Below are 23,154 nucleotides of genomic sequence, written 5' to 3' on the forward strand. Positions count from 1 at the left end.
CATGCAACCCAAATGGACCATGCCCAGTCGGGTCAAGTAGATACAAATTATAGTTATGGACTTAGACACTAATCCAACAGTCTCCCACTTGGATAAGTCTAAAACTATTATTGCGTATGACTTCAGGAACCAACTGGCAATCGTAGCTCTCAAAAGCCGCTGTCGAACTCTGACCTTGTAGATGAACTCTGACCTTTGTCAATGACTTGTCCATTAGATAAGAGATCATATATTCCTCCATTCTAGATATCATATGGACTGAGACATGGATTATAAATCATTCTCTCTGTCCATTTGTTGTTTCCCGATTTCCGATTTATGACGACTGACTAATTGAACAAATCAAATCAGTCCAGGCCCGGCCGAGCACTTACATTTGTCATCACTAAATCATCGAGGGGCCCACATATATCGCTTTTATCCCGAAGGTAAAAGGAATGGATAAACTTCGATTCATATGGCTTGTTCTACTACTTGTTGAATCATACACAAAAGCACGTTTTATAACATCGAGTTACCAATGCGTTTTCGCGCAATCAATGTATAACCAACTCATAGTAACAACTCATATCTCTAGGTTTTAAGAATATAAGATATTATCGTCTCATGATCACTCGTGATAAAATCCATGAAGTGATTCGAATGAGCACGGGTTGAATCCAATACTCAGAACTTATGAGCACTCATGAGTGTTGTAGCACCTCTTTGCTATGTCCAACATCTTAGACATCTACAAGCCAACTCATGACAGTCTTGATTCATATCTACTTCCAACATATGACCGACTGTGGATGGTTTGAATAACTTAGTCATTCGGGAAGAATGACCTAGTTTATTCTGGAAGTCAAAACATGCAAAATGAAACACAAGAATAATTGAATCTAATATGGTCTCAAACCTATGAATATAAATAAAACACCTTTTATTTATCACCATATGATTACACATTATTCATTGCATACTGTTTCAGCTATCAACTTTATTCTTGAATTAAAAACAATAGTTGTCCCATGCTCCAAGCATGTACACTATGTTTTTTAAACACTAGTCATGCCATACACCAAGTATGCATACTATGTTTGTCTATGATCTTTACTTTGTAAAATAGATCAATTGAACATCACTCCAATGATCCTCTTTTCACAGTCCCAAATCCTTACTGCAAATGCAAGAATTCCAAATTCATGCCATTTACTAAAATCTGTTAGATTCTAAACTTATATGCATTGATCCTCTTAATGATTATGCACGAAGTCAGAAAGACTTGACAACAATCATTACAGAGCATTCCAAAGGAGATCAGCTCCTTGGAAACATCCTTCTTTCATTAAGTTTCCTAATCTTACACAGATTGAATAATTTCTAACTTTGAAACATTTCCATATTCCATTTTGACTATCACTTCTGAACAAGAGTTGCCTCCTTACAGATTATGTCAATATGGTCCTTCCAGAATTAACATTATACTTCCAACTGTCCTTGAGCAACCAATCTTTGGTAAACCTTAGATTGTCCTCGACAATTGCTTAATCATTTTAGTCATATCCAATTCTGGACCTTTTCCCTTCATAATGCCCCAGGCATTTGGAAAATTTTAGAAAGAATGAATATAGCACATGTAATCGATCCTATATCTGAAGCATATGGGACACGATTCATGATGTCTCACATAAAGACTAAACCAGTCTTTTGCTATAATATTTCCATTTCAATTTGCCAAGTTCTCAAAATTCAGATTATGAAAAGGGATGCCGTAATCATAATCGAATTTTAGAACGCAAATAATGGACCCATATATAGAATTTCCTTATGTTGAGCCATTCCAACATGAAATTCATATATATATCCTTGATTAAATACGATTAAAATCTCAATCTAAGCTTTTAGAATTGAAATGAAGTATAATTTCCTCTCCCTTAATTATAGCAAAACAACTTTTTCAACCCCTGCAACCTCACGAATTGAAACTTTTGTTTTCTATAATTAACATTGCTAACTTGCAACCTTTGTCATAATTATCATGCTCCCACTAACATGATGATTATTAGCATAACACTTATGCTCCCACTAGCTTTGACATGTACTCAAAAATCAGCTGACTTTCTTACCAAAGTTCAGATTTCTGATACTAGATTGTTTTGATAAAACTTTATCAAAATCATACACCTCTCTTAGATAGCTCACATGTGTGTCTAAACAATTTTAGAACTATGAAAAAGGATGTCGTAATCATAGTCTCAATTGTTTAGACCTTTGCCACTTCTCACAAGTCCATGTTAGTGTGCCGGTAAACCACACACGCTCCACTAACGACTTTGAGAATGCAAATATCACAATTGCTATCTAGCTAAAATCTACTTAGTGAAAGTGTTTCCTCACCATCATTTTCATGAATCGGAGAGAAACCTTATGACACTTAGATTTAATAGTGTATGTGTTCTTATCCATGTGAATTTGTCAAAGCCATAATCACAAGACAAGGTTAGTGACAAATCCAAACTCATATTGATTAAACTTGTGCAATCTTAAATTCTTGCCATTTGGCAGCTCAGGTGCCTGCCATTGCTTCCAAGTAGTTGTGCAACCAATTGAGAACTCTCAGAACTCCTATGCAAAGCCAACTTGAATAGGCACAAAAATTTCAACACGATAGGTTATAAACCTCAAGTCGTGTGCTAGTGAAGGACTTTAGGTTTTATTCTTGATTAAGTCTTGAAACTTTCAAGAGCTTTAAGACTCCCACTGTCCTCTTGACATATAAGACTCCCTTGTCAAATATTCAAGAGATAGTGCGGATTCTTTATCAAGACTAACACTTTACACAATTGGCCTAAGTTGGTCTCTGTTTTATCCAAAACATCACAACTTACCAATTTCAAATGTACAAGAGTAGATAACCTTTTACTCTTACATTTGACTAGTGTTAACAAACCCTCTTTAAGATATGTCACTCAAGTTATAATCTTGGAGTATGACTCTAAGAATTGTTTTGGAACGAAGTATGACTCATCTTTTTGATTTAACCATTTCAACAATTCATGACTCCTCTTCTTAGTCATAAGATGATCATAAACATGATACTAAAGTACTCTCCCATCTTTTCAGATTTGAGAAACTTTTATCTTTCTGCCATACTTTGATTCTTCTTATTCGTTCTGTCTCACATTGAAACTTCTCCAATGCTACAGACTTATACTTAAACTTATAAGTATAACCATATTTACTGAACTTAAGTAAATCATGACGAATAGTCTTCTTGATCTTTTGTGGTGGACTTGACCAGTGCACAAGAATGTGTACTCGATCCCTTAGTCCTTTCCTTATTCACATAAGGAATTAGTCTTAATTTTCCAAGCTGAAAGTTCTCATTCATCATACTATACAACTTGCATGATTCCAAGTTTCGGTCCAATTGAACCTTGGGTGATGAGAATCTTTCCTTATTTGGTAATATTAGACACTACCACAACCGAAAGAATCAAATCCATTTTTCCAATATTGTTATCAATGGAATCTTATAAGCAACAACTTTTCACAAATGCCATTGTAAGGATACTTAAAATAAATAAAATCAAAACCTTTTTCTTTTATTTTAAAACTTTGCGGAAAAACTTATCCTTACAATCCATATGAAAACCTTGTTGTTATCTATTCCTAAGCAATATAAATATCATAACTCTTAAGTAATAGCCCAAAATTCTGATCACCGAACCATGCGATTGAAATCCATCTTCGCGATCAGAATCAGCATGTACTTAATAGAGTTAGACAATGGACTTTACCTAAAGTAGAGCCAAACTTATTGACTTTAACATCCTTAGGTAAATTTGGCAGCTTCGTAACCAATGCCCCTTCCTTTGGCAATAGTTACCTATGGACCCTTGATAATGGGACTATCTCAGACTTCGCCTCTCTCTTTACCATTGGGTCAACCGAGTTGACTATGGCCGATCCCTTTCCATTGGGAAGAGAGAGCTTTACTGGATATCCAATGTCATCATTGTCAATGTCCATAGCGTTTTAGGAAGTTGATCTTAGCAAATAGATAAGATCATTAAGGGTCTTGTCTTAGTCTGTTTCATAGGATTCCCAAAAGAACTCACTATGTGACTTAGAAAGTAGTTGAGCCACCAACTTTCTCAAGACTTTGACACCCAACTCTCCCGGCTTGTCAATATGTGACAACATCTCCAAGATGTGATCACACCTAGACCTTGCCTTGCCAATAGGGCTTGAGTGACCTTAAACTTTTTAGGAACTTGTGGGTTAGGGAGAATAATTGGAGGAGGTGAAAGAAGTATGATATCCATGGGACATCATCTTCATTTAGGAAAGCTTGTTTCAAGAGATTTGGGAAGATCATAAATGTCTAGACCAGACATCTTTTTGGGAGATATTCAAGATAGTTGATTTAAAGTCCTTAATATGACACCCAATATGAAATATTAAGGCAAGGACCCAACAAACTATTTTATAACTTAGAAGAGGGATGCCGTAATCCAAGCTATAAAATATTTGAAGGTAGGTGAATGACGATTCACCAATTTCCACCATGAAAAACGAAATAATTTATTAGGTTTTAATTGGATTTGAAAGTCCTAGATCTTTGAGATTCATTGAACTGTTCAAAGGCATGTTTCAATCTCGAGTGTGCCCTTCAGGTTTTGTGACTGGGATGCCGAGGATCACAAAACAAGGTGTGAAGTAACCATGCAAATATACTTGGTACCCTTAATCAGTGTGCCGGTTAACCACACACGCTCCACCGATACTATGATAAATATTAAGTTACCCTTTGCCTACCTTGTTAAGTCCAGGTTAGTGTGCCGGTAAACCACACACGCTCCACCAACGACTTAAACAAGGTGCAAAGTGTAATTTCATGGATTAGCACCTTATTCACATTTTCCTAAGTAACTAAGATTGGGAATTTATAAAAGGTTTAGTTACTTAGTATTTATCATTAGTACTTTTAATGAAGGGAGAACTTATAGTCTTTGCCCTACCCGTTCGGCTAACGACCCTCCACCAGTCAAGGAAGCGGTGGGTGAGAGTGGACACCCATTAAACTGTCATTTTATAGGCAGTAACCTTATACCCCCCTTATAGACCGGCTTCGTGAATGAGGCCTACGAACGGTAAGACTGACTTGCTCTTATACATATATATATATATTATTAACTTATAATATTATAAAGTATAAGGGTTGAATTTTAACTTTTAAAATTCTAAGGGCTTAACTTGGAATTAAAGTATTCATAAGAGAAAACTTTTCAAATTCCAAAACTTGAGGGCAAGTTTTGAAACTATTCAAAACTAATTAATTCCATAACTTATGTGTTTAAAGTAGTTTTAATTAAAAAACTCTTCAAGTTCCATAACTTGAGGACAAGTTATGGAAGACTTTAAACTAATGAAAGAATGTAACTTTTCTTTATTTTTTGTAAATTATGGAACTAATTAAGGTTACACATTTTATTACTTAATGAAGTGACTCTTGAACCTCCATAACTTGAGGACAAGTTATGGAGTCATAAAACCATTCAATGAAGACAAGACTCTTCATTTTGTAACTTTTGCCAACTTTTATGAGTTTTAAGAAACTTTAATGTGACTTTTCATGTAACTTGAGGACAAGTTACACAAACACATTTTAGAATCATCTCTTAGATTAAAATGGATTGAAAACAACAATTTCTAATAATTTTTCTATTAATCGAAGCAACTCATAAGAACAAGATAATTTAATCAAACTTTTTCATGTAATTAGACTAACCATTAAACTAATACAAAACATGAATCTATTGATAATTATCTTTGAAATTAGATTAGAATGAACATTACCACATCAAAAACAGGTTTATAGGTTCAAAAACAGCTTATGGTAATGTTCCTAGTCCATTTCTAGCCAAAAAAAACTCGAAAATATGCTGTCAGGGGCTCCTACTCGTCGAGTGTATGAACCTACTCGACGAGTAGGATGAGTTTTCTCATGGACTCGGTGAGTTCATCAGTGGACTCGGCGAGTCCAGTACCCAGAATGCCCGAAATTCGACTTTTTCAGCATTTTTCAGCAATTTGCATCAAGTATAATTGAAAACAAGCCTAGGCTCTGATACCACTGTTGGGTTATGAGCATTCTAACACTCCTAAGTGTACATGCAACCCTAAATACCTTGGATCTATGTTTTCTCTATTATACATGCAAATATGAATATTCCAAGGTATTACCCTAACTAGCATACAAACATTGATACTTGGGTAATAATATAGATAGAAATACATACCTTGTTGATGTAGCTTGACTCCATGATGCTCGAGAGCCTAGTGCCTCAAGTGTGACACCTCAAATGGTTCACACAACATCACCAACACATGGAATAACCAAGAGAAGAAGACATACATGTTCAAATCGGCTAGCCCTCTCACATATGTATCACTCGTGCCAATTTCTTGAACTAAAGGGGTTCTTATATAGTGTGGCTATTAGGGTTACACCATGTAACTCATGACTTTACCCATTCCTTATGCTCCATGGGTTTTAACCTCCATGGAGTATCCATGGATCACCACATGGGTTAAACCCAACATAAGGAATCTTGGATCATAAGCCCACATATATAAGAATGAATGATTTACACAATCAATCCCCATATATTTAATTAGTCTCTTTTTTATCACTAAATTAAGTCCAAATTAATTCTTGATCAATACTAATTAAATAACATGATTTCATATTAATATATTAGAACTTATAATATATTAATATGTCACAAAATGTCTTTTCCTCATAAACGGTCTATCCAAATGTTCCGATGTCATGCAACCCAAATGGACCATGCCCAGTCGGGTCAAGTAGATACCAATTATAGTTATGGACTTAGACACTAATCCAACAGCCTTCACCAGTGCAATTTGATAGGATAGACTTTTGAGAATAAGGTTATTTATGATTTATTAATATATTACAAGTATAATATATAAATATGAAATCATATTATTTAATTAGTATTGATCAATAATTAATTTGGAACTAATTTTGTGATCAAAAGAGACTAATTAAATATATGGGGATTGATTATGTAAATCAATGATTCTAATAGTGTAGGCTAATGATCCATGGTTATTTAGGATGGGCTAAACCAATGAGATAGTCCATGGATAGTCCATGGAGATTAACCCATGGATCCTAAGTAATATGAAAGGTCATTAGGGTTTACAAAGTGTAATCCTAGTATTTTCCACACTATAAATAAACCCCCCTAGAGCCAAAATCGGTTGCCACAACATTCTTGGAGAGTGATATTGATTTTGTGCAAGTAACTTATTCTCTCAAGCCTCATCTTGTATATTGGTGTTTGTGAACCATTAGAGGCATCACACTTGGGGTGCTCAAGCTTTTGAAGGCCAAGAACTACAAGTCCTACTAAGAGGTAAGTTATCTAACTGGTTGTATTGTTCAATTGTTCAATTGTATGCTAGTTAAGGAGAATGCTTTGGAAAAATTGAAAATGCATGTATAATTACAGAAAACATAGATCCAAAGCATTCATGTGCACCATAGGAGTGTTATAGTGCTAAAAACCCAACAAAACTTCCATCGAATTTATGTGTTTTTATACTTTTTCGCAAACATGAAAGTCCTCCGAAATTTTGTCTAGTTTCCAGAACATTTTGAATCTCGTTAATCGGAGTTACGAGTCATGAGATATGGTCAAAATACTTACAAGGGGTCAAAGTTGTCAGCAACATCCTATAGGCTTTAGAATGTAGCAATCTATCTTCGTAGGATCAATTCGATCGAATTTTTCTTGACCAAAACAACTTCTGAGAATTCCTCAGAATCCTTCATAAGTTCCAAGCTCCATTTAACTCCAGTGATCCATTAAACACATCCAAAGCTACTCCCAAAGTACTGCTCCACTCGAATTATCTGAAAATGACATAATAACGTTAGCAATACGGGAATTATAGCGAATGACATGAGTTGAACATTACTTAAACTAATCACATGCAAATGTGTAAAATATGATGCTACATGATAATAAAAACTACCCTAAAAGATGCATAAAATGGCATCTATCAGGGTGTTTATTCTATTTTAAAAATGAAAATTTTATTCTGGAAATTGGGACGTTACAAGTTGATATCAGAGCCCTGGTTACAGGGATTTGGATGAGCACTCGTGTGATTCCAAACTCAAAGTAAGGATTTGAGAATTTTTATAAACCTTTTTGAAAAGAAATGAACTTAAAAGAAGAAAAGAAGATGCGATGTGTACATTTAGTCAGAGCTCAAAGGAAAGTGGTCTCCCGAAATATCCATACATGTTGATATGCTATTGATGCTATACTACGAATTGCATGCTAGAAGTAGGCAAGGATCTGCTTAGGGTTGCATTCTATAATGCCAGCTTAGGAGAGATGTCTGGTTGTACCTAATATGCAAATTGTTAGAGATGCATGACAATGTGTAGGCTAAGGATCCTCAAAAATTGTGTGTTAGAATTTTCTGATCTTTATGGTTGCTTAATATATGTTGGAATTTATGCTCGAATGTTGCTTGCTTTGTGATAAATGAAACATATATTGATGTTAATTAACTATTGAGCAAATACATTAGGTTGCATGTCACGAAGATTAAATAGTTTTAGAATGATTGATTTTGACCTATTGCATAGCTCTTGTTTGAGTGCAACCGTTGTAGTGCATGATCTTTCAGTCGAAGGACTGTTTAATCTTTGTTGCATGTAATTGTATTCATAAAATAGTTAATTGACACTGGTATAAATTTCTTCCATATTTGATAGCACGGTGTAGTGGAGTTCCTAGTGACCTAAGAAAAGTGTTAAAGTATGCTATTGCATGCATATCTGTGAGAAGAATCATAGGGTGAGAAACTAGTAAGTGTAGCCTTTGGAACTTTTGAGCGTATAGGTGTATGTTAGTACACCTAGCTGTGGTCAAGTGTAGTAACCTAGAACTTTGGGATGATTCTTGAAACAAATACGAATAGGTTTGGAAGGTAGTATGGGCTCGTACTACTGGAAGCACAAGATTTGTACGAGGATCAGGAAAAGTCACAAGGCTGTTAGGGAGTTGGTTGTTGGCAGGTAGTACGGTATAACACTAGGGTTAGTTGTTTCCCGTCCTTGTGTTGTCATTCTTTCGGTTATGATTGCTCTAGATGAGGACAAATTTGGTGCTTGATCAGGCCTAAGTGGCCATGGCAGTTCGGGCCTGTATGGTGTAGAATCGTACGAGTTAGTGCTCCTAAGGTGTTGAAGACCTTGTCCGAAGTAGCACCAGTTTGAGTCATAGGAATTAAGTAGGAAGCGATTGTGTTGATCTCCTTGAGGATTGCAGCCTGAGGCTGGGTGGTCGACCGATGATTTAGGATGTCATTTTCTATGACGGGGGTTATGTTCTTCCAGCCTCTCATGGAACAAAGGGGATGGTGTTCGCCGCATCAGTTTCAGCAATAAGAGGGTAAAGTCTGGTTCGCAGTAAATTGTTTCCATCCTTCAGTACAAGGACGTTCGAGATTGATTATTCTTCGGTTTGGTGGTCAGAGCGGACACCATGTCTCATTTCGAATATGTGACACGGTTTTGAGAAGATTAGGTGTATCTGAAGAGGTTTCGAGATGTTCTTGATTTGGTGGGAGGGTTCTTTTGATGTTGGGTTTGCCAGAGATATTGTTAGAGTATCTATAAAGGATTCTGGAAGTTAAAAGAGCGTAAGGTTGTGGGTCATTTCTTTGAATACAATCTTTGATTGTGCAAGGTTTGGTTCTGAGGATGCCTCATCAATCATATAGTACCCTGGTCAACTTTTCTAGGAATAAGGTAGTAATGCAGTGGGAGGTTCCGAGGTCTCCATCTGATATTCGGAGTTTCTTCGTGTTTGGCTGATTATTATCCGAAGGTTTATCATATTTTGTGTCGTGTTTGGCAAGTGTTGGGTGGGATGTTGATTGGTTTCCTACGAGTCGGTAGGATGATGTTTGTGTGCCTATAACCCATTAGGTGCTAGTCGTGAGTGTTTTTAACGGAATGAGTTGTGAACCGATTCCACAATTCTTAAGATGTTCCAAGAAGACTTGGTTTATAAAACTCATTTTCTTTATCACAATGAAAGGTTAATGATGGTCTCATTCAGTTGTACTTCAATCTTCACTATGACACAATTTTAAGTAAATTAAAAGTTTCAAAAATAATGAATAAAAGCCGTTAGTAAAAATGACTAAGTATATATCACCAAATGTATCCATGGATTGAAAATATTACATACATCACTTTGTATAATTCTTTGTCAAGCCTTTTGTTCTTTAACTACTAATAAATAAAGACACTTGTGAATCATCTTTCCATATAAATAGGATTCACATATATCAAATGAATCAAGCTCATTTTCCTTCAAAATTCCACCCTTTTGAAGTTGGTATATGTGTTTCATGTTTATATAGTCATGATGATAATGACATAGATAAGTTTGAATCAAATATCATTTGATTATATATAAGTTATCTTTAGAAATATTAATTTAATAAAAACTTATAAATTTACTTCATAAATAACATTATTATAATATATTCTTAACAAAGAATACATCGTTTCAGAACATGAATGTGAACATCCATTAAACGGTAAGTAAATCTAGATTTATTCAAAAAAAAAATTTCAACTGTCACATGTCCTTATAAGAATAGGTATAAACATTTATTGTTCAAAGACAGACTAATTAGTCATCAAAAGCTCCAGCAGCATCAATAACAACACTTGTTATATTTTTAACATGGAATACCAATTGTCTGTAATAAATTGTTTATTTCGTCCAAAACATCAGCACATAATATCAATTATTAGTGTCACTTGCAATATAACATACTTAAGTGGATGATGGAAAAATGAATAGTTATGTCATATAGATACTTGAAGAGTTCCTCATGCCAAACTTCTTCAGCTTGGTGAGATAAGAAGAGCAATTCATCTTCTAATGTTCAGTTTCTTCCACTATGGAAACAACACTGATCATTTTGGACCTTTCTTGATTTATGGGTTTATGTTGTGTTTCCCTTAACTGAATTGTAGGTCCATTAAAGTACACAATCTCTTCGACCTTCCTTTTATATAATGTCTGAACAGGTTTGAAGCACGTTCTACTGTTTTGATTAAATAACTGCTTTACTTGACGAGACATCTGATATGTTTCATAATTATACAAGACCTTCTACGAGTCAAGGGAAGTTATTCCAATATGATGTGAGACACATCAACATCATCATAATAATGCTTTCATTAAAGCATCATGATCAAAACGACTGGTTGGCAGAGGTTGTTCAGGAATGGGATCTTTTAGTATATATATAATTTCTGTTTATCCTTGATAAAAAAAAAAACTTAAGACATTATACAAGTTATAGAAATTATAACCATCAAATGTTACTGAAACTCAACAAGAGAGATGTTTTATAGGGGTGTAAGAGATTAACAGTTATTTACAGAATTTAGCAAAAAATCATTTAGTATTTTTCATTATTAAGTCTTTAAAAATTAATACATTTTGTTGTTTCTAAAACATTAATTTATTAAAGTCTATGATCCAAGTTACGAAACAAGTAAATGGTTAGGTGACCTTTATCCCATCCACTTAATCCAGCTCGATAGGTAGTGATTACTAATTGCATAAAATATGTAAGTCCTAGAAAATGGGATCCTAAACAACTATTGTTTAACTTGGCATGTTTGATCTCATTTATGTCTCGAGCCTCTCATGATATTCATTATTAGGTGACCTTTATCACACAAGATTCCTGATCAGGTCATCCTTCTTGAAACAACTGGTTGTATCTACATTCTATCAGTGGTTAGGTGACGCATCGCCCACTAACAAATCCAAAAACCACCTCACCATCATAAGTCAAGTCCAAGCGGTTAGGTGACCTATCGCCCACAAATATCGTACATATGACGAGCAAGTGTTCTTCAAAAGGGACGACATTGACTTGCATTTTTTTAAATGGTTTTACATATGTTTCATGAGTATAGTTATAAAAATATGGTCTCATAAATATTGCATGCATCCAACAATTCATGTACCATTTTGTAAAAATCATATCTTTTGTTATAAAGTTCTTTAGGTTCCAAATAAAACTTCATTTTATTTAGTGTTAGCTACGATCAATTATAAATTAAAATCTGATATTTGAAGTTTAGTCGTAGAGCGCTTTAAGAACCGGTTATAGTCTTTTAATAAAATTTCATTTTATACTTAAGACTTGAAGTTTTGGATGAGTTTTAAAATCAAAATTTTAAATCTCCTTTTAATAATCAAAATCTTATGACTTTATGGATTTGTAGAATAAAACTCATTTTATACATATTATGATAAACGATCATATTTTGAGAAAACAAAATTTAGGTGATGATAATTATGTTTTAAATCCCAGCTTCTTATTTATATATTATAAAGTTAAAAAAATGATTAATGCTATAAAAGTCTTTAATTTTGATAAAATAATCATACCCTTTTATGTATTTATCGTTCATTAAAGCAGTATGTTTGGGTATGTTTTTTGCATTTATACCATTTTAGAAGGTTTGTATGGTCACCTAACGGTTCCTATACAAGTGGCACGCCACGTCGGCGCTGGTTGTGTATATTGGGCTGATGTGGGCAATGCATGTTCCCTTTTTCTTAAAAACGAGGTTTAGAGGAAGAAAGAGGGTAAGGAAGAACTGAACTGCTTATTAAAATCGTATTTATACATTAAAATTGCATTTATTTGTATGTAACATGTATAAATATATATTTATTTCATATAAAAAATATAGTATACATGTAAATTTGAAAATGCTTATTAATATGGTTTATACTGTTTAAAACATATATTTATATGTATACAATACATATTTATCTATATTTATATGATAAATGTATGTAAAACATGTATAAATATGTGGTTTATACATTATAAATTATATATATATATATATATATATATATATATATATATATATATATATATATATATATATATATATATATATATATATATGTGTGAGATATCTTTTTATATAAAATAAATACATATTTATACCTCTTTAAATACAAATAAATATAATCTTTTTACTATATTAATGTGTTTTTAAATATATAATTATGTTTTTTAAAGTATACATATGCTTTCAAATATATAAATACGTACTTAAATGTATAAATATATTTTTGAAACCTATAAATACATATAAAATATATTTATATTTTCAAAAACTTATGTTTTAGCTTTTAAAATATACTTATACATTTAAAAAATATTTAAAAATATGTGTAGACATTCATAATAATAATAATAATAATAATAGTAATATTTAAAATATTTGTTAGGGTGTCAAACTCAACAAATAAAAGGGTATAACTAGACTCTAAAATAACTTTATGTTGCACTAGAAAAGTATTACAATGTAAGGAGGGTCGGTCCACAAAGACACATGACTACTGAATATACATCTTTGCACAAGATCTATTACACACAAGAAATGGGGTTTGTTTAGTTACATAAATGATCAATAAACAAATGAAATAAGGATGAACATGATTAAATAACTAAATAGGTTCTGATTCTATAATATACATATATGCAGTGCAATTCAATCATGGAATGAAGTTAAGTCACAATCTATCTAAGTTGGTACTTGAAAATACTAACAAGTTATAGTACTCTTCATTCACTAAAATATTAAATCAAAATAATATCTTTGTATTAAAACTAGTTTTACTAACCCAATCTAAACAAGCACTTAGAGTTAGATTGAAAGACCGCATTGTGTTATGTGTGAATGTTCCCAAATATGTTTGATACTTATCATAAGCTCGAAATCGTAAAAACATGCAATTACAGTTTACACAGAAGTTAATATCGTCACAAAACCAATTTGATGTGTGTTACTTTGATATTAATTCATAAAACAATTATAAATTCTATAAATTAAATAATAAGAATGATCTAACCCTAATTCAAATGGCCAATTTGAATCACAATCAAATCAAACATTAGGTTAAAACAAAACTACATTTGCTATATAGAATCATAAACAAACCATCACTTTATATGATTAAATGCATAAATACAATCGTACTATAGAACCAGAATAGAAAGATTTTAGTCGAACATGACTAAAGCTTGAAAATCAAAACTTACAAATGAAAATTAAGATGTTAATTTGACTTATAATAAACCGAAATAATGTTTCGAAACAATATCCAAGTGACTAGCAAAAACCACAATAAAAATTCGCCTTAATTTGTCCAAGATAAGTTCACCTTTTAAAATGGCATCCAAGTCTCAAAATAAGAAATTAGTGAAAACTGCCCAAATGTAGTTTTGGGCTCCACACGCTCCATGTGAACTCAGTACAAATCCACACGCCATGTGTGGAGGGTGAAAGTATGCTGCCACGATCGGGAAGTCCTCCAAAGTATAATGTTAAAATCAGCCTTATCAGGTTCCACAAGCCCCCGTATAGATTCAGTGTAAATTCACACGCCCCATATGTAATGCAGCCAACGCCTTCTTTTATGGCCAACACGCCCCGTGTAGTCTTTGATGCCCATTTTCACACGCTCTGTGTGAAATCTCCTATTTTCGATCCCCTATAGTTTTTCCAACTTTTTTTGTTTCTCGACCGATTGCTTCCAAATTTTGTGCCGAGTTCCTTTAGCATCCCCAAAACGCATCCCGGTCATCAAAAGTACCTGAAATCCATCAAAAAGTGTGCAAATAAAAGCGTTCCTTCAATAGACAAGAAATAACCAAACAGATATAAAAATGCATGTAAAACTAAGCTAATATGTAATGCGATGTATGAAATAAACATGAAAAATGTACATTTTATGCACCTAACAATATTAAAGTATTATAGACATTATATATTAAAGTTCAAGAATATATAAAATAAACTTCTTTCAATTTAGTTATGAAGTCGTGTGTATGGTATGTTGGGGGGGGGGGGGGGGGTTCATCAAATTATGTTACTCATTTTCTCCAATATATGTGACGTTTTTTAAGTAATTAAGTAAAAGAAATAATAATCGTCATGTCAGCGCCCGAACCCCCTCTCCTCCCATATATGTGACACTTTTTTAGTAATTAAATAAAGGAAACAATAATTGACACGTTAGCGCATAGGTGGCGCTATGTCAGCTGCAATGCTCAGTGTCTATGTCATATGTCCACATGTACCGGTAAACTTGTTAGAAAAGTAAAACTAAAAAAAGTTGCAAATATTCACTTTTAATCATGGATCTAAAAAACAAGCTATGACGCGAGGCGTGGTGTAGCCGTTACGAAAACGTCCAAGACGAGTTTGTTAAGTGTGGTGTCCAAATAACGTGTCAAGGTGCGCCTTATCGCATTATGACGCAATTTTTTTTCAAGGCGCGAGTTTTTTTTTTGTTTTTTTTTATTGGGCCTAAAATAATTGAGGTTTTGTTAGCTTTTTTATATGAAATATTAATATAACATTTCTAAAAACTTGTTATATTTGATAAAATTAAGTAATTATATGATTTATATTGATTATATACAAAATTGTTACCTTAAGTGTTACGACTCAAAAAAGTTACCTTAAGTCACGCTTTACAAACAATGTGGCTCGCTACGACTCAAAAAAGTTTGAGGCTTGACATTGCCACCAAATCACGTCTTACGTTATTTAGAACATTGGTTTAATCAATCCAAAATACGCAAACGAATAAAACCGAATATTTCCGACAAATATAAAGGGGTTATGATAATAAACTTAGGGCGTGTTCGGCAAAACTAGCTTATAGCGGGTAGCTTGTAGTGTGTAGCGGGTAGCTTGTAGCGTTTTGTTAAACACTACATGAAGTAGTATTTGGATTTGGAGCGTTTTGATTAAACTAAACGCTAGAAGTTTATAGTGTCAAACGAGGTTTTTTGTTCAAAACGGAGCGTTTTGTCAAACGCTAGAAGCTAGAAGCTCTCAAATGCTCCGTGCCGAACACTCCCATAGAAAACCCATCAAAATTGTGGTTTAAACCAGAGGTGAGCGCAGTGCGATTCGGTGCGGTTATTGACCAAAATCTCACCACTAACCGCAAATGCGGTTAATCCATTTTCAAAACCGCTTGGTGCGGTTAGACGGTTATTTTTGCGGTGCAGTTTTGTTTTTTTGTGTTTCGGTTATTAACCGCATGGATTTGGTGCGGTTATTTTGTGTGGTTTTTAACCGCGATTTAGAGTTCAAACATATTATTTGTAATAATAAAAAACTATAAGGTATAAGACAATTAACTTAAATCACAGACAACTAATATCTTATAAACATCAAATCACTAGTAATTAACAATAAACATCTTAAAATTGTCAAATTTCACCATTTTCCAAAGTTAAACATAAAAAAAAATCAACATTTTTGTATTCTATGATTTTATCATTCTTTCATCCATGAAACTTGTCTTATTTTTAATATTTAATATATTAATAATTAATAAAAAAAATTGTATATAATATATGTGGTGCGATGCGGTTTTTAAAAACTAATAACCGCACCGTACCGCAAATTTGCGGTTTTTGAAAAACAGAAAACCTCATCATCGGTTTTTATTGCGGTTACGGTTTATCGGTTGCGGTTTATACGGTTTTTGCGATTAATTTTAGTTGCGGTGCGGTTTTTGTCCCCCTACTTTAAACCAATTTTCAAAGTTTTTTATCTTTTTTAAAATATGTTTCAATCCCATCTATACATTGTGATATGATCGAATATTATAGGCTAAAAACTGTTTTCAATGTTTTCAATCCAATCGGGTTCATTCAAAAGTCAAAACCAGTGAGTTAAAATTCAAAACCGGTTTAGAACCCATTTTATATCCGGTTTTGAAAGTGGGTTTACTAAAAGTCAATAATAGCCCTGTGGGGACTGGTTCATACGCGGAATGACAAATGGGCAACGATGCAGAATGTGTAGAGTTTTGTGTGGTGTAAAAGGAAATTGTCAGAAGTTGAGTGGTGTGGTGTTGTTGGTTGAATAAAGGACAAACCGAGAGAGGGTTAGGGTAGGGTAGGGTACCCCAACTCTTATTGTTACTCTGAAAAAAGAAAATCTTTTTTTCTTTGGTACTAGAGGAGGTAAAGAATCCAAGGTTTACATGTGTCTTCTGAACCTTTCCTTGCCATTTCTAATTTTATAATCACATATGTTTGTACACCAAAATATATGTAGTCTTTAACAAAATTGTAAACCATATTATTTGAAATGCTCGTATGAATCCATTCCAAAACCATATTATTTGAAATGCTCGTATGAATCCATTCCAAAACTCATTGTAGAAAGTTAATCACATAACACTAACAATAGTTTGATGTGTAACAATAGTTTTGATGTGTTAGGCTTTGAATTTTGAATCTTCTATATATGCAAATTTACGGTTATTATGTTTGCATGTATTAAACACTCTTGAAATTTCAAGATCGAAGTTAAAAGCCAGTACAATGCAATTAAATTGACTTTTGAGATGATATATTTTATGATAAAAGTTATAGTTTGAATTTCGGAGAAGTAATTGTATGTCTCCTTTTGAAGATTTCCACAATGGGTATGATTTTGCTCCCCACATCACATGGGGCTACTATTTAGTTGTCTAAAATTCTCCTCATACTGCACTTTAATTCAAAATTTACCCTAAAAGTTTTAAAAGCATCAACTCAACTTTTCAATGCGTCCTTTTGAAGACAAGAAATTTCAACAATTTCCCTCGTATTTCACTTCATGCCGCCAATTTTTTTTGTAAAAAAATACAAATACATTTGTTTAACCATTTTGTTATGGCTTTGAAAAACATCATCCTGAGTCACAAATAGAGTTTTGGTTCTAATTTTATTGATTTGTTAATACGGTTTTGTTTTTTTAACTTTATAAATAATGAATATATCAACTATATACAATTTTACTAATAAAATAATAGTAATAAAATTAAGAAATCGATAATGATTTGATTACGTCTGAACTATTTTTTAACCTTTTTTTAACTGGAATACTTTAATCTCGTCACCCTAACTCTTTTCAAAGGACAATTCTCTTAAATAACAAACATGAGAGACGTCTTGTAAGTTGTAACAATATTATCATATTTTATCAGGGTTCTAAAAAACGCGCCATGACGCGCCTCAAGGCGTGCCATGGCGCGAGACGTGGCGTAGCCGTTACGAAAACGTCTAAGGCGGGTTTGTTAAGCGTGACGTCCAAATAACGTGTCAATGCGCGCCTTATCGCGATATGGCGCGAGCTTTTTTTCAAGGCGCGAGTTTTTTTTTTTGTTTTTTTTTTCGATTTTTTTTATCGGGCCTAAAATAATTGAGTTTTTGTTAACTTTTTATATTAAATACTAATATAACACTTCTAAAAACTTGATATACTTGATAAAAATCAATAATTATATGATTTATCTTTTTTAATATATATAAAATAGTCACGCCTTGAAAAACGTCATGGCTCGCCAAGGCTTGTCATGTCTTAACTTTTACCTTGCCGCCAAGCAATGCCTCACGTTATTTAGAACCTTGTATTTTATAGATAATATCACAAAATAAATACTTACCTAGTAATAGTCTTTGTAAATTATTTTCATTTGCGAAATCATCCCATTAACATTTTCTAATTTTTGCAATTGTTCTTGTTTAAAGATTTCGTTATCTAACCTTGCTTATTCAGTAGTTATTATAATCACTTTAATGATTATCCCCTTTTCTATATAAAATAACATAAACCAAAAAATTATTTAACAAAAATCCCCTGTTTTAATTTCTGCCGGTTGTCATAGTTTTATCTAACAAGATAAAACTATACTTATTTTCACCATTCATAGATTCGTTTAAAATATATATATTATATAAATAAAGCTTGTAAAACAATAAGATTAAGATAATTCTCAACAATACATTGGATTAAAGATTAAAACAAACCAAGTCTATTTTTCTGACTTACAAGATGTAAATTAGTAGCAACACAAACCCTAAATACAGTTCACATTTAGAAACTAGAACCAAAATACAAAAATAAAAACAACACTTTTTCACTAAAATTCTTTAGCAGCATTTTGCTGCGGGCTGCATCTTTCTTTTTTGCAGCCGCCTCAGCGTCACTGTTAAAACACAAACCCTAAATGTTCGGAAATCTGAAAAAGTTTCCAAAACATGTCTATTCCACCCCTCCATCTTTTCCACATATACCAACTTTCACCACCCCCGATAAAAGCAACAAAAGTAAAAAACAAACAATAATAATAAAACCATTTTTCCTAAATAAGGGTAATACGGGGATTTCACTTTAACCTCACACCCGGAAATTCTTTCCGGCGAAGGTCTGACCAAATTGCCAATTCGCCGGAGCAATGTTCCACGAGGTGGATGTCCGGCGGTCACTGGCGGTGACTCTGAAAGAAAGAGATTGTCCGGTGAGAACTGCATTTGATTGCCAATTTTGCCCCCAGTTACGACTCATACTCATCCAATTGGTTTTAGCGCCTTTCACCCAAACTTTCTGGATATCCCCTGCACCCGCGACATTGCTGATCAAAACCAAGTTGAAGTAACGGAAACCGTTGATTGTGAACCTGATTCCACCAGCTTTCCGGCATGGCACCCTGTGTAAAATTCAACAACCATAAGGTCAATATCGTCAAATTACAAATACCCAAAAGTGGATTTGATATCATGCAACAGGGGGACAGGACATGAAGCGTAGGGACGATGAGAAAACACGTAGTACGGCAATCTTGCTCGCATATTCAAGATTGTTGCCCCTACTATAGTGAAACCAACGGCCGTGATTTCATCAATCAGATACTCCTAACGGCAGACATGTAATCATAAATCACGCGCTAGGATCTACGGTAATTATGGTGGGACCTAAAAACTTACGTACATCACGTGGCTAAGCATCGCACATGCATTCAGCCAAACGACACCGTAAGCATTAAATTGTTAGTTCAATTAATTCACCTATCTTTGAAAACATTTAAAATCAGCCCATGTGAAATAACTACCCCTATAGACAGTTGAAAACCGACTGGTCACTATCCACTTGTACCTCTTGCATCTATGCTTGTACTTTAGCCAGAAAATCCTACGTTTCTTTCAAAGCAGTATTTTGGGGCAAATTTAGAGGGTCGTTTCCGTTTCCGTTTAATCCAAACACACACAAAAATGAAGGTGTCGAAAATAACAAATTTTGAAATAAAAGGACTAGCTTGTAACGATATGTATTTAGAGGGTCGTTTCCGTTTAATCCAAACTAGTTCAGGGATAGAGAAAAAAAAAAGATTGAAGTGGCCGGAATTTCGGGTATCTGTTCCCGGTAAAAAGATTTATTCCAGGGGTATTTCAGTAAAATAGCTTCATATTTTGAGGAAAAGTAACATGTACTCGCTGCAAAGAGAGTTGTACATGATATATCCGCATTTCAAAGGGAGGCTCTTACCGGCGGTAGGAAACGGGGACAATTCCGGCGCGGTATTCAGCAATCTTAAGGAACATGGGCATGGCGAGGTCGAAGTGGGTTCGAGGAGGGTTGCACCACCCACCATTGTCGTTGGGAAGAGCGAAATTGGGAGGACAGAAGTTGGTCCCGGTAACGAAAATGGAGGGACTACCGGGGTGGCACCACCTAGGGTCGTCGGCGCACTTGATTTCAAAGCACGCGCCGCAGCTTAGCCCGTTGTTGAAGAGGGCGGTGCTGAGCGCCGCCGTGTTGACTCCGTATCCTTGGCTGTAAAGATTCCCGTAGCCACAAGCGCCTCCTGTAAAAGGGGAGTAAAATTAAGCTCAAAATTTTGTAAAGATTACCAGAATCCGAAGTTTCTAGATGATGTGTATAAACCAGTTGTACTATACGGCATATGTACATGAAATTTAGGATCCGAAGCTTGTGGACGATGTAGATGATCTACTTGTACTGTAGAACTAAATACATTTCCAATTTATGAAATCCATTACTATGTTAGAGAATGCGAAGGAATTGTGACATACCCATTGTACCGGAGGCGTCGCTTCCACCGTAGAAGGTAGCATGAGCACCTTCCCAAGCGCCGCCGGCGTAGTTTCCTTGAATTCTACATTCGGCGACGGACAACACCGAGAAAATGATGAAGACAATGCCGGAGACTACCGCCATTTAGGGTTCAACTGCACAGAGGAAAGGCAATGAGAGAGTGATTAACGGTGGATTATGCGGTGAGGAGAAATGGCTAGTGGTGTTGGGAGTACTTATGGAGGAAAGCCTAGGGGTGTCAGGAGGGTAACTATGTAATTTAACTTCTCGATACGATGGCGTATTGGAATCGGTTGCATACGTTCCATTCATACAAACACATGAAAGAAAATGGAATAATAATAATAATAACTAGAAAGGTTACCCCGCTACACGGGGGCAGAAGCTTTCAATATTGTTTCCGAATTGATAAATATGACAGACATAGAAAGTGCAAGGATGAAAAGTCCGGGCTTTGCCCCGGACAAAAAATGTAAAAGTTTTGACTGCAAGGACCAGAAGTGTGAAAATGGCTAAAGAATTAAAGGGGTAGGAATTAGCAACTTTTTAGAAAAGTGATCAAAGTTGTCAAACCATTAAAGTTTTGTGGCCAAACTTTATATATTAAAAGGTTCCAAAAAAGTGTAAAAATATTGATTGCAATGACCAAAAGTGTGAAAATGGTAAAGAATAATGACCAAAGTTGCCAAAAAACATCCAAATTTAGTATTCCTAACTTCCAACAATAATACAGGGACCAATTCTGTCAAAAAAATGGGAAGTTGAATGGAACACAAACAAAAAGACATGAATAAATTAATTAAAGAAGTACAGGGACCGGATATGTAAATCAAGAGACCAAACCTGAACAAAGTATCCCAACTTTACTATTCTTGTCTTCCACAACTTTAATATATATATAATAATAATAATGAAACCGTAAAATTGTTCCATAAGGTTGTATGCCTATGGGATGATTGGGACCCACCTACTATAACGTATGTATATTTATATGTTATCGTTGACATACGATACGGCAAAAATTGTCACCCGTTTATAATTTGATGTCAATTATATGATTATATCAAACTTAACAAAGAATATTATACTCGAATGCGTGAAACAATTATTATATGTTTGTATAATAAACTTATTATAGTGCCTAATATAATCTTTTGTAACCAACAAGTCTAAAAGCCGGTCATTGTTAATGTTGTTTTTAACCTTACGAGGAAATGAATTTATAACCTAATGTATCCTCTAAATAATAGCCATTAATAATACTTTCTTTAAAGGTTTAGAAATCGTTACAGCTTTTTGCAATGAGAACAAAGCTAATGAATTTTATCAATTTTCAACGGTAATATTTATGTTTTTCTTATTGTTTATAAAATCCTCTTAAGATAACCATTTGTGGTATTAATCAACCAATCACTTATTGAGTTGAATTTCACCTTATCATTTTGAAACGTTACAGGTCCCCTACAAATATTAAATTTATAAATATGTTTATCGGACTTTTTCCCTCGAAAATTGGATTATGCCTTAAATGGAAAAAAAAATCGCCACAAATGTAAAAATTATAAATTTGCTTATTGGTTTGTTACATATACAATGTGGATTTAGATGTGCAATGAAAAAAACAGGGAATTTTACATTGTATTTTTTCTTCAAATTTTATAAGTTGCTTCGTTCCATACATTGTCTCTTTACAAATAAAAATATATATATTTTTTTTGAAAGGGAACTTCCCTAACGAGGGTTTCCGGGCCAGCTTTCGCGCACCGACTAATCCTCCGCTGCAAACATGCGGCTTTGCCTCATGCCCTGGAGTCACTGCAGGCGAACCTCCATGGCCACAAGGGCTGAGTGGTGCCAGAATTTGAACATGGGTCATTTATCTAATGTGAAGTCTTGATTACATAAGTTTATATATATATATATATATATATATATATATATATATATATATATATATATATATATAAATAAAAGTTGGTTCATGAAAAAACATAAATATTTTGCGAAAATGTGAAAACAGATTTTATCTTATAAAAATCAAACACATGTACTTTAAAAATTAAATTTATTACCAAAATAATAAG

General features: G+C 33.8%; 1 protein-coding gene across 1 annotated transcript; it reads right to left on the reverse strand.

Moving 5' to 3' along the window:
* Positions 1 to 19,197: 19,197 nt before the first annotated feature.
* Positions 19,198 to 21,271, reverse strand: LOC145112999 (expansin-A6-like). The gene is made up of 3 exons (XM_079049110.1): positions 21,049 to 21,271; positions 20,501 to 20,819; positions 19,198 to 19,664 (listed from the first exon to the last, which is right to left on the reverse strand). Exons 1-3 carry the CDS (start codon positions 21,191 to 21,193, stop codon positions 19,355 to 19,357), a joined length of 774 nt encoding a protein of 257 aa, XP_078905236.1. The 5' UTR covers positions 21,194 to 21,271; the 3' UTR covers positions 19,198 to 19,354.
* Between the last annotated feature and the right edge of the window lie 1,883 nt (positions 21,272 to 23,154).

This window comes from Lactuca virosa, chromosome 5 (assembly GCF_052849685.1).
Source record: "Lactuca virosa cultivar CGN04683 chromosome 5, Lactuca_virosa_CGN04683_v6, whole genome shotgun sequence".
Lineage (NCBI taxonomy): Eukaryota > Viridiplantae > Streptophyta > Magnoliopsida > Asterales > Asteraceae > Lactuca > Lactuca virosa.